Source organism: Thrips palmi, unplaced genomic scaffold (assembly GCF_012932325.1).
Source record: "Thrips palmi isolate BJ-2018 unplaced genomic scaffold, TpBJ-2018v1 HiC_scaffold_15, whole genome shotgun sequence".
In the NCBI taxonomy this organism is placed as follows: domain Eukaryota; kingdom Metazoa; phylum Arthropoda; class Insecta; order Thysanoptera; family Thripidae; genus Thrips; species Thrips palmi.
Window position 1 is genome coordinate 1,581,767 of NW_023144624.1, and position 11,594 is coordinate 1,593,360.

The 11,594-nt window shown below is 36.7% G+C and overlaps 2 protein-coding genes across 4 annotated transcripts; one reads left to right on the plus strand and one right to left on the minus strand.

The window, feature by feature from the left end:
- Positions 1 to 32: 32 nt before the first annotated feature.
- LOC117641502 (broad-complex core protein isoforms 1/2/3/4/5) lies at positions 33 to 9,830 on the minus strand. 3 transcript variants are annotated; one of them, XM_034378881.1, is made up of 6 exons: positions 9,451 to 9,681; positions 9,216 to 9,347; positions 8,595 to 8,791; positions 8,078 to 8,257; positions 7,372 to 7,945; positions 33 to 7,297 (listed from the first exon to the last, which is right to left on the minus strand). In XM_034378881.1, exons 2-6 carry the CDS (start codon positions 9,223 to 9,225, stop codon positions 6,675 to 6,677), a joined length of 1,584 nt encoding a protein of 527 aa, XP_034234772.1. In that variant the 5' UTR covers positions 9,226 to 9,347; positions 9,451 to 9,681; the 3' UTR covers positions 33 to 6,674. The 3 variants fall into 3 exon arrangements, with proteins under 3 accessions (XP_034234772.1, XP_034234773.1, XP_034234771.1); XM_034378882.1 differs by lacking the exons at positions 9,216 to 9,347; positions 9,451 to 9,681 and adding an exon at positions 9,734 to 9,830; XM_034378880.1 differs by lacking the exon at positions 9,216 to 9,347 and having other exon boundaries at positions 9,451 to 9,682.
- A 316-nt stretch (positions 9,831 to 10,146) lies between these two features.
- On the plus strand, positions 10,147 to 10,967 carry LOC117641506. The gene is made up of 2 exons (XM_034378887.1): positions 10,147 to 10,466; positions 10,558 to 10,967. The coding sequence occupies exons 1-2, from the start codon at positions 10,376 to 10,378 to the stop codon at positions 10,797 to 10,799; spliced, it is 333 nt and encodes a 110-aa protein (XP_034234778.1). The 5' UTR covers positions 10,147 to 10,375; the 3' UTR covers positions 10,800 to 10,967.
- The last annotated feature ends 627 nt before the right edge of the window (positions 10,968 to 11,594 follow it).

Consider the following 11,594-nt stretch of genomic DNA (forward strand, 5'->3'; position numbering starts at 1 on the left):
AGGACACTTCAACTCGAATGAGTAGACCTAAATTATTTCATTTGTTTATTAACAGACACTTCCAAACAGTTTTAACCATTAAAGCAATCCAAACAAACAAGAAAAAAAAATCACAAGGGTTTTATACCGAGCATACTAATGGGCGGTGATCAGCAGGTCGATTACAGTTGCTCTTTTATGAGGAAAACAAAACATTATATTACCTACATAGTGTATTAGTTTCCCTTGGAGGCATGTCAGGAATTGTGAGGGATATCTCAGGAAGAGGTTCCTTCTGTAATCTGAAGGAACTAGGTTATACTGGATGACACATGAACTGCTAATGAGTTAGACTTTCTTTGGGGTAGACAAAACCCCTTGTGGAAGCCCTCCTTTACAGACCATAATGAATCCCATGGGTTATCAGTTTCATGTAATCATAGCAATGACAACAGAATATTAGAAATTAAGTTTTCTGTATTGAAGACCCTGCACAAGCCCTATTAAGGAAAGAAAACAATCTTAAATTCTGAAGAGAGGTCAATTTTAAGGCACTTAATTTCACTCCCAGTCGAAAGTAAAGTGATCAAAACTCTGTAGTAAAAAAGAAATCAATAAGTAAATGGAATCTGGACCGTGGCAATGCTTGTTGTTTCCTGCGACATTGGGCAGACAATCACAGTTTTTTCCATGAAGAAAGAAAAAAGAAATTTTTTCCAAAATAGAAGCACTTCGAAAAAAAAAAAAAGCAATCAATGGACAAAGTTTGGTATTATTTTTGGCATACATTACTTTGGGATTTAGGATTTTAGATGCTCTCAAGCATCTTACAAAGACTAAATAACACATGTTTACATCACATGACATGATATTTTGGCACATTAGCTGAATTTCACCTGATACAATAAGAAGCTCTTTCATTAGGATCCTATTGGTACAAATTTGTTCCCCTTTAGCTGTGTTAAGCTTTTAAGAAAAACACTCAGTAAATGAAACACAGCTCAAACATAAATCAGACGAACCATGAGAAATGAGCTTCAGGCAACTCACTCAGTCTTCAACAAGACTGTTGAAAGGCATATATGAAAAGTGTAAGACAATGCCATAACAAGTATTGTCCATAACTGACCTTGCATATTAAATCACAATTACTACTAGCATTAAACGACAGTACAATTTAAAAAATTTCATCCCATCTGGAAGATAAGACACTTGATCCAAAACATACAGGATATCTCAAAAATAGCACAATGAAGACAAAATCAACATTGGATTTAAATTTTCTCAAATTTTTTTAACACTAAAACAGAAACAAATTAAAATAGAAATTTTCACTACTTATTTAACAATGTGATAAAAAGGTAAACTAAGTACATATCTGATGAAGTCTTTGCTCAATTCAAATAGAAGCAATACGTAAGTACCACGTTGATTAAATTCTCTTCGCAAGGAAGGTTTCATTTCAAGCATTACAAAATAAAGGCCAACAAGACAAAATTAGCACCGCATTTAAGTTTTGACAGAGCTGGTAGCCATGTGAAATTTCTGATTAGATATGAAAAATTCTGAACTTTGAGTCACATTGTTTCTTTCTTTCATAAAACAGCTGTCGTAGTATCACTTCTCATTAACACATGCACCTGAATGCAAAGCCATGAGAAAAGTAAGAAAACCACAATTTTAAGCATCTAATTTTCTTCATTATTTAGGTAACACTCACAAAAGTAACAGATTCAAAAAAGGGGGAAAAAATATAGTGGAGTCAAGAAGGCAGGCCAGGCAGACAATAAAAAATGTCAAACTTGCAACTGCAGCCATATTTTGTTGATATTATGCATCCCAGAGAGGGTTGTATCACTAGCTGCAAATTGCTTGGGTTTTAACCAAAAAAGAGGTAAATGAGGAACTGCTTTGATAAAAGAACCGAACCTACTGCTCTTTAAAACTAAACTAAAATTAAAAAAAGAAAAAAAAAAGGAAGAGAGGAAGGTCAGAATGGATTACAATAACATAATCACAGCTAACACACTAGTCTCCTCACTAAGCTTTGGCCGCTAGTCGGTGTCATTGTGACATCTCTATTACTTACAAAAGTTCAAACCAACCAAACACAAACCTAAATAAATAATAACAAAAATTACAATGCAGGAAACCATCATGAATGAACTGCACAATGAACCAAATAGGAGAAAAGGAACTGGCTTTGGCTAGCCTGAATACCACAGCCGGAGCAGTCAAGCTGGTTTCTCCATTGAAGTGACACAATAAATATAGCAATAAATAAAATTGAATGCAATTGAACTGACATCGGCATGTGGAGCGGTCTATTTGGTAACACTGCACAAATCATTCAAAATTGATATGATTAAGTACCTTCTCGACAAAAAACCCTAGCATGGGTCCTCAAATGTACAAAACACTGCTATAGAGCATGTGTCAATGTCTAAAAACAAACTATGATATGTATACATACATGCATACATATACATATATATATACTTTAATAACATTATGAAGATGCCGTTGTGTTCTTCCAAACTTGCACATGCTTAATTTACTTCAAAAGCTAAAAAAGTATGCTTAAGTTCTTCACCAAAACTGAAAGACCCACACTAAGAAGAAAACAGTAACTATTCCTCCATGAGTTCTCAGAAGTGAAGGGAAATGTAACAAGACTAAGAGATCAGCTAATGTTGACTTAAGCTTACGCAACCAAGCATATCAGAATGAATATATTGCATACAATAGTACCAAACACAAAGTACTCAACACAATGCACTACAGAAGAAAAAAATTAAATCACTAGCACGTGCACTTCTTTGAGACGGTTAGATTGCCAGGTCATGTTAAATTAATGCACACAAACCAGTTACATTAAAAATATTTGCACACACGAATATACATGAAAGCAAGACTTCTTCCTTCCAAAATAAGATACCACTTTTGCACAAGGTTGGGGTAAACTAGGTGCTGTGACCACTGTGACCGTGATATGCCTTGAACACATGCATACAAACTAACTAAAACAACTTTCACATATCACCAATGGACACACAATTCGCACCCATACATAGCTACAAAAGAGATGAACTGTACATACTGAAGTGTTCAAATCATGCACCAAGACAATAGGAAAGATTTAACGGAAGATGACACGGACAAATAAACCAAAAGAATTATTGCACCCCTATTCTCAGTTGCAGTTGGCAAAATCAAACATAAAAGCCATGGTTCTCCAGGACATCTGAATGTAACATTCAACAAAGTGAAAGAAAAGTTACCTTCAAATTATCAAACTGAATCATTTTCATTGAGTTGTATAATGTTATTAAGTTGCTGCCCATCTGTGGTAAAAAAATGGAATGCAAACTCAATTTTTAAAAAAAGTTGGGAGAAAAGAACTGAGAAAAAGATTACTTTGGCTTTTCATGTGAACCCCTCATTCCAACTCAGCAACCCTCCATCTCATCAGAGCACCCATTCACCATATCTTTGGATGGAACAAAACACAAATTTTCATGGCAATTCTACAGCAAACACTTTAAGACAGATAAAGCCCAAACCCCATAAAATCTACAACAAAATCATAAAAGTAAAAGCTTACTTAACAAGTAACAATGAAGACAAGTGACAAATTATACACAGGATAGACTTTGAAGCAATAAGGTGGCCCACCACACCAGCTTACACGGGGGCTCCAGAAATTATGTCAATGCAGCGCACAATTACTTTCACCAGAACTCTATGAGAAAAGTTTCCATTAAGACAATCGGGAATAATTCCAGACTGGACAAGGGACGATAAGATTTGAACCAACTGAATGGAGGATCAGTTTTTACTGATTTCATAGCTAAAAGTCAAAATCACACCTTAACTTCAGTAGTACACAGAAAGTATTCTAGGAAGCTGTCCAGATCTTAAGTTTAAGTAAATTTGGAGCTTACCTGTAAGTACAATGTGGAAAAAATAATAAATTTTGAAAAGATACCAACAGAGTTGTTTTTATTTTTTTGACTTAATGTCAATTAAGACCACCCACTAGAAAGCAGATTTCAATCCAAACAAAACTAAAAAAAGAAAAAGGAAAACAGAAAGAGAAGAGAAGTGACTGAGGTTCAACAGAAGTGAAAATAAAGTATACTCTGAAACATTTAAGACAAAACAGTCATAAACAATTTAGAAATGGTAACAGGGTGTATTTTGGTTAGAAATAGTATCCTTTCTACTATAACTTTTCTCAACCTCAATAAAAACTTATTCACAAAGAAATATATAGTAACTAATATAGTGCAAGAGGAAAATAAAACTTAACATCAAATTCGTTGGTCCATGTTAACTACATAACACCATAAGAAAATAGGATATTGACAATACACAGTGAAAAATCACAAATTTTAAAAGGTGCCCATGATGGTTCCAATGGTTCTACAATAATCAAAATCTTAATATTTTTACTGAATGTTTTGACAAATTTTTGGCTCAAAGCACAGTAAAAATATATGAGAAGTAAGCTGTAGTAATGCTTCTTGCAATTTTGCTACAAAAAATAGCAACAGGAACAAAGTCAACAACAAAATGACAAATTGTGAAGGTCAAAGCTCCTTGCTTTAATGGCACAGTTCAGTTTAGAGTAAATGTCAAATATTAAATATATTGGTAGAACTTTGAATCTGACATAACATTCATAGAATTCGAAGATTAACATGAAAAAGGCACATTTGGTAAAGTTGATAAACATTTTGTGATAAACAATTGAGCTCTTAGCATGAAATTCTTACTTTTCAAGTAAAATTTCCCAAGAAAAAAAAAAGGAAAAAAAAAGAGACCAAAATCTTATAGGAACTGATTAATATTGATATATCACAAATTAAGTGGTAGATACTTGAAAACAATTACCTGATTAGCTTTTTCAGTTTCAATTCTTTTCAGCATCAACATTACAAGTAAGTATTTCAAAAGGCACAGTGGTCAGACTTTGGTAATTAACGTAGTACATGGCACAATCCTAGGACCAAAGTGGAACATTTAGGTAGGTTAACTTAGCAGTGAGAGGATTCTGCCACATGAAACTCAGCAGCCACTAGCCTGTGAGCTTCACTGAACAAAATTCCTCACAGCTGGATGTTGTAAGTTCACTTTTCTGAAAAATTACAGACCATACATCCTACATGTACTTAACTGACTACAATGGGAGACAGATATCAATTGAACTTTGGGTTTAGTTAGTATTTGTACCATAAAAAAGATGCAATAGCATCACATGACTCAATTAAAAATTGAATTTACTTACATAATCATATATGTTAATAAACCAACAGAATATACCTTGCATTGGTAACAAATATTGGTGGATTTACGATTCAACAAAAAAAAAGGGATAATTGGAAGAATAGCAGGAAGGCAGGAAAAATTTTGTTTTAGAAGACATGAAGATATGCTGAGACCCATTACCAAAAGATAAAGTAGGGAAAACAAAGTTCAAAATTTAAACTGTGACTAGTGTTCAGTTTGCAGAGTGCTCTGCAAAGATAGTTTTTTTCAGTCAAGAATGACACATTTTATGGAAAAGAAAAGAAAAGTTTTCCCACAAGAAAAGAGAACAGAACAGTGACAAGTGCTGCCTTTCTTAGCCACATTGAATATGCAGTTCATTTGCATAAGATAAGTTTGGTTCAAAAGCTTCAAAGTCAGTCTCAATATTTTAAAGGTAAAGTAACACCAAAACTGATGAATCTGAAGAGAAAACAATCATTTCTTAAAAAGGTAACTAGGCACTGGAGTTTTCGACTAGTTCAGTACGGCTGTATTTTTAAAGGTCAGCCTAACATGGACACTTTGGTGATGTTACAGTTTTTCACTGCTCACAAGAGCAATGAAAAAGAACAGTTAAAATACATAATATCTAAGTTAACAACAAAAGAAGGAAACGAAAACATTTAACAACAAACTTTAAATATATATATATCTCATTAAATCATAGCACACTTTTCCAACATATATACATTGACAAATAAAAATGTACTTTCCTTGTACTGTTTCTTCACACATACGTATACTAATATTTCAACTTATCCTCCAACTTGCAGCAACATGCTAAAATGTTAACTCATTCTATGAAATGTAGTACAAAATGAAAGAAAAACGGTCAAGATCAGTAATTTTAAAACAATAACAACACAACAACATTTTTCACAGGAAACTAACCTTAATTTGGTAACTGACATGTCATATGAGATTTCTCCAAGAACATCAGATGTGTAACCAAAGCGGTATGTCCATCAACACAAATTTTGAAAATTTGATGAAATGAACATTTCATAGAATGACATTACATTTCAAGGATGTAAAATCCTTGGAGTATTGAGCAGTTGGCTACATATGCCGAAGTACACGACAACTTAGTCAAAACTATCAAATCCAAGCATAAAACAAAAATCTGTACACACAAGACTGCACATGTTTCAAGACATCTTTAAAATGTTACTTTAGGGATAAAACAACTTTGAAGTTGTTTGCATGACTTAGGGGCTACTTACTGACTTTCCAGTAAGTAATTCCAGAGGTCACTATACAACTGGTACAAAAGGGATTAGCTTACCTTTCTAATGCAAGCTAGGTAAAAAAATGTGTAACCTCAACATGAGGAGAGGAAGGGAGCCACACTTAATAATTTAGTATTAGTTTTGTCTGAGCTGCTAGGCACTATCGGATGATGTAACTGGATTAGTTGAAGTCGTTGTAACAGAGCTTGAAGCAGTAGTACTAATGGCCATAGTTGTGGCAGCAGATGTAGTTGTTGCAACTACTGATGTCGATGACACATTTGCAGAAACTGTGGAAGCTGCTGAGGCGGCGGCGGCGGCGGCGGCGGCTGCTGCTGCTGCAGCTTGATCTGCTTTCTTCTTTCCTTCTCGCTTAAGGGCTGCCGAAGTATTACCACTACCATCCACTGGAGCTGGGTGGCGGTAAGCAACATGCTTACGAAGAGCATCTTTGGATCGAGACACATGAGTACAAATAGAGCATGCATACTGACAATTCTGGTGGGTTTCCATGTGAACCCTCAGATTGTACTGGTTACTCAGCTGCTTGCCACAAACAAAGCACGTTGCATACAGCTTAGTGTGACCTGTTGATGTGGTACCAGCATTGGAAGACGCAGACTTACTGCTGGGGCTGTTGTTACTGGTGCTGTTGCTGCTGCTGCTATTACTCCACATGGCCTGTGAGAGATCTAGGCCTTGGGGCACAGACAAATCCACTTTGTCTTCTACAACCATATTTTCAGTGAACAGCCTTGAAGGTGATGATTCCAATCCTACAAATAAAGTTCAGACTAGATTATCTCCCTTCAAACTCGTGAGTGTGAAGGTAAGTAAAAAGATGATTTACCTTTTTGGTCATCACCATCCTTCTCCATGGTATGTTTCCCATTCCCAGAACCACTTTTCAAAGCATCACCTGATGCAGCAGAGCCCACAAGCTCTTGTTCAGTCTTAACACGCAGTAAGCCATTAGCTGCCATATGTAAGCCACCTATTGGGCTTCCTGATTTCTGACTCACAGAGGAAAACACTTGATCTTCTAAAGAGTTTCTCAATCTTTCCAGAGACTTTTTTGACCCAATCTTCTGATTAAAGACATTGGTCATTTTCTCAGTCAAGGATTGAGACTGACTAGCATTTATCTTTGAATCAAGAGGGGCAAGATTTTCAGCCACATCTTGAGGGTTGATGCCATTAGTGTACAGATTTGGATCTAGAGCAACCCAAGGGCGCTTGCCATAAAGTGCAAAATCCAATGCGTTCTCTTTGGACCTCTTATCAGCTGCTTGGTCTCGGTCAAGAGGAGGACTAGTAATATGAGTTGGAGAAGCAGACAGTTTTATTCTTTTTGCAGGACTCTTTTGATCTCGCTTTGAGGATATGGGTGGCGGAGCCAAACTGTCCATCCCTGCATTTCCAGCCTAAAACAAACCGTTTTTTGTTTTTTTTTAGCACAATAATACTTGGCCCAAAGAAAGAAACAGCAGTAACAGCTAGAGGGACACAGAGACAGAGTAAGAGCTGAAAAAACACAACATTTTTTCAGTACTCACCTCTGAACCAACTTCAGAAAGACCACGGATATGCAAGACATCAGCCATTGTGAGTAAACCAGATAATTGGTGTTGGTAGATATTGACTTCACCACTGTACATAAATGTGACAAGGGCTGCCAGATCGGCAAAATTCATGCCTGGAAGAACTATCACAGGATGTTGGAGAGGTTGTAGTTCCTGAAAAATGGTTACAGGGTATTTTTTACTGGGAAAGATGAACATGTAAGATAATAGATTAATAGAAAAATGAATGAAACAGTGAATGACAGAATAGGTCAATAAATGAATGAATCTCTCAGAAATGTATCTCATAGAAATGTGCTTGGACAGTAAAAATGAAATGATAAAAAAGAAATGAATGATACGGCGAAAGAATAGACATATGAATAAATGGACGAACGACTGAATGAATGCATGTATGGATAGATAAATAAATGGGGGATAGGAATTAACGCAAAAGCAAATGAATGATGTATGATTAAAATCACAAAATTATGAAATAATGGAGGATTACCTTAAAAAGTTCCTTGAAATAATGACTGCATGCTGCTAAGATAACTTTATGTGCCCGTATGTTGCGGCCCTGAGCAGACAAAGTAACGTCTGTCAAGTGGTCTCCATCTAACAATTGTGGCAGTGTGGCCATTAAATTACTCTGATAGCTGTGCCATCGTAGGCAAAATTGTTGTTGGTCTGTGCCCATGATGTACACTAAAACAGAAAACACATTGAAGAATTAAAATCCTAGTACAAATGAGAAACTGAATAGAAGGTGCTTCATCAATGATTAATTTAAGGGATCTTTGGAAATAGAAACAAGAAAAAAGAAAATAAGATAACATATTTCTATACGTTAATTGAACTATAATGAAAGAGCAGAAAGTAAAACTTGATCAAAACACAATAAATAACATTTTAACATATACTCGTACACAACTAGAGCATTAACAGGGTTTAGAGATATGATTTTATACTACTTGGTGGGGGAGTTAAGTTGGGGCAGTTCAGCTAACCTATTCTCACTCTCATCATGTGAACTTGTGATGCAGCTTACACTGTTATGCACTTCTCATTTTAAAAGTAAGAGAATATCTGGGTTCATAATTGACATCTATTACATTTACATTGTCATCACCTTTTTTCATTCGTCATTCATTACAATTAACCATCGTCAGCCCCACGCGATTGGAACACTCAGATTTCCATTAGAAAATGGTGCAGGGAAGGGGCCAGGGGGGCTCTTCAGCTGCCTAGAGCCGTGCTAGGCCTATGGAAAAATGTTCGGGAGTCAGGAACTGAACCAAAACAATATCGGGGAAACGCAACAAACAGGCATCGCAAAGCCGTAGAAATCGCTTGGCGTCGGATACCTCTTTTCCTGGACGATGATCTACGCACGACTTGGGCCTGCGGCCATTTCATCCAGTCATTCTATTTTGGTCTGACGGGAAGGCAGGTCTTCTACACACGGCTGGACGGGCCCTGCTGGAAGCACCAGGCCTCGCGTCCAAGAAGGTCCCACGAGAGACCAATATTCACAAATAATTCAGGCTCCGGTGGCGTCGAAACAAGACCCATCGTTGGGCAGAACTACTCGTCACTCTTTTCAAACAACAAACACTTTGAAATGTTTAGGTAAATAAGTTTACTTACCTAAAGAGCGTGGCCCAGAAAAGCAGAAGGAACGGGCAGGACCCACTTGGGCCTCTTACAGCAAGCACAAAACGCGATAGCAGACGATTCCTACAACAGACGACAGACGAAAATCGAGAGCTCGAAAAATTCCCATACAGTCGCCCAAGCAGCAAGCTTGTCTCTCTTAAACAACGTAACCAGGTAAATTTTATGACCCTGTTTGCTAGGCAATATTATTTTCTGCACAATGTTTGTATGGCAGTAAAGGGCACAACACAGCGGGTGATGGATATTACCATCGACTCTCTCGCGTTACTGTACACAGTACGAAACAGAAAGACCGAACGCAACAATAAGTAACCATGGTATTACTTTACTGAGGTTCCCATTCTTCTTTGAAAGGGATTAAATGACGAAACGAGTGGTTTCCGTGGTTTCCTATGTTTTCATCAGAGATCTTCCATGGCTGCGCTCAAGGGGTCATTAACGGTTTTAAAAGAGCGTCAGAGTATGTTCGTTTAGGACCGCACCCACATTGTGATATGCGCGGGCGAAGGATCGAATTCCGTCTTGAACCTCATGCACGACGGGCACGACTAGAGCTTCGTTGTAGTCGGTTATAAACTTTTACGCTTGCAAAGATAAAGGAATTTCATCAAAATGGACGAATCTCTGCTTCAGCAAAACCGTGATCTTCACGAAGTACTATCCAACATCCGCTCGCTGATAAATGAAGTCGCAGCAATGCAAGGTGAGTGAACCTTGTCTAAGAGTTGGGTCGCAGCTCATTCACTGTCCTAGACCCTTGAGACGAATAATTTACTTGATATTTAATTTTCCAGAGACAAGTTATGACCTACAGTTGTCAATGGCAGTCTCACTTAGCCCCGACGTTATGAGTGGAGTCCGAGAAGCTGTGGCAGTCATGAAGGAGGCAGAGGCACAACTTTCATCGCATTGCAACAACCTTTCAACTGAAGCGGCAGAGGTTAAAATTGATTGGATAGAAAGTGGTGGTGATGGCACGTCCGGTAATGTAGTGACTTTAAGCCCGGATTGCACTGTTTATGTAAATGACGATTAACATATTTGTAGGAGCTTGGTTTTTTATGTAAGCGTAGTCTACAGATGATTTGATAGGACCAGGACCAATGATTTAAACTATCTCAAATTTACTTTCCATGTATGTAATTTATTGTTTTAAAGAACATACTTATTTAAGAATAAAAAAGAATGGAACAGCTCAAAATTATCACAATGTTACTACATTTCACAACGTTCACTCCTTGAGTGGTTGATTCCGTACTTGAGAATCTTCATGATAAAGATTCTTTCAGTGTGAAGGCCTAAACACATTGTCTGTTTACTCAGTAAACAAAACAGATCACTCCATGATAGTAGTTAAATTAAGACAGTACATGCACAAAAATTCAAAGGAAAAGTAACATTTTCTATCATTCTGAATAGAAATACATTTACCTAAGTCCCATGATGAACAAGTCAAGTACACAACAATGTGGAATGCTGAAACATCCCAAAATATCACAATTATTTGCACTGAGTTACACAAATTAAGACTCAAATACACTGACACTAACTATACCCCAATTGATCTTTTATAGAGGGCTACATTTTAAGTTTCAATTTGAAACAGTACTGAGCAATGGTCATTTTAAGATCATGTCAAATATGCTAACAATATTCTGTGGACTAATAGCAAAATGGAATGGCAGCAAGTACTTGCATATTTTCCAATTTATCCATGTGTTTCGTAGTGACATGTAACCACTTAATATTAAGAGAAACAATACACACTATTTTGCAAACACTTGTATGGAACTACAGCAAGAAATGAATCATCTTTGAAACAGATCAGTTT

Excerpts from the sequence above, each read along its gene's own strand:
- LOC117641506 (XM_034378887.1), top strand. The coding sequence starts at position 10,376 with ATGGACGAATCTCTGCTTCAGCAAAACCGTGATCTTCACGAAGTACTA. Across the intron at positions 10,467-10,557 it reads TGAAGTCGCAGCAATGCAAG|AGACAAGTTATGACCTACAG; the intron begins GTGAGTGAACCT and ends TTAATTTTCCAG.
- LOC117641502 (XM_034378880.1), bottom strand. The coding sequence starts at position 9,502 with ATGAAATGGCCGCAGGCCCAAGTCGTGCGTAGATCATCGTCCAGGAAA. Across the intron at positions 8,258-8,594 it reads ATTTCAAGGAACTTTTTAAG|GAACTACAACCTCTCCAACA; the intron begins GTAATCCTCCAT and ends ACCATTTTTCAG. Across the intron at positions 7,298-7,371 it reads GGATGGTGATGACCAAAAAG|GATTGGAATCATCACCTTCA; the intron begins GTAAATCATCTT and ends CTTTATTTGTAG.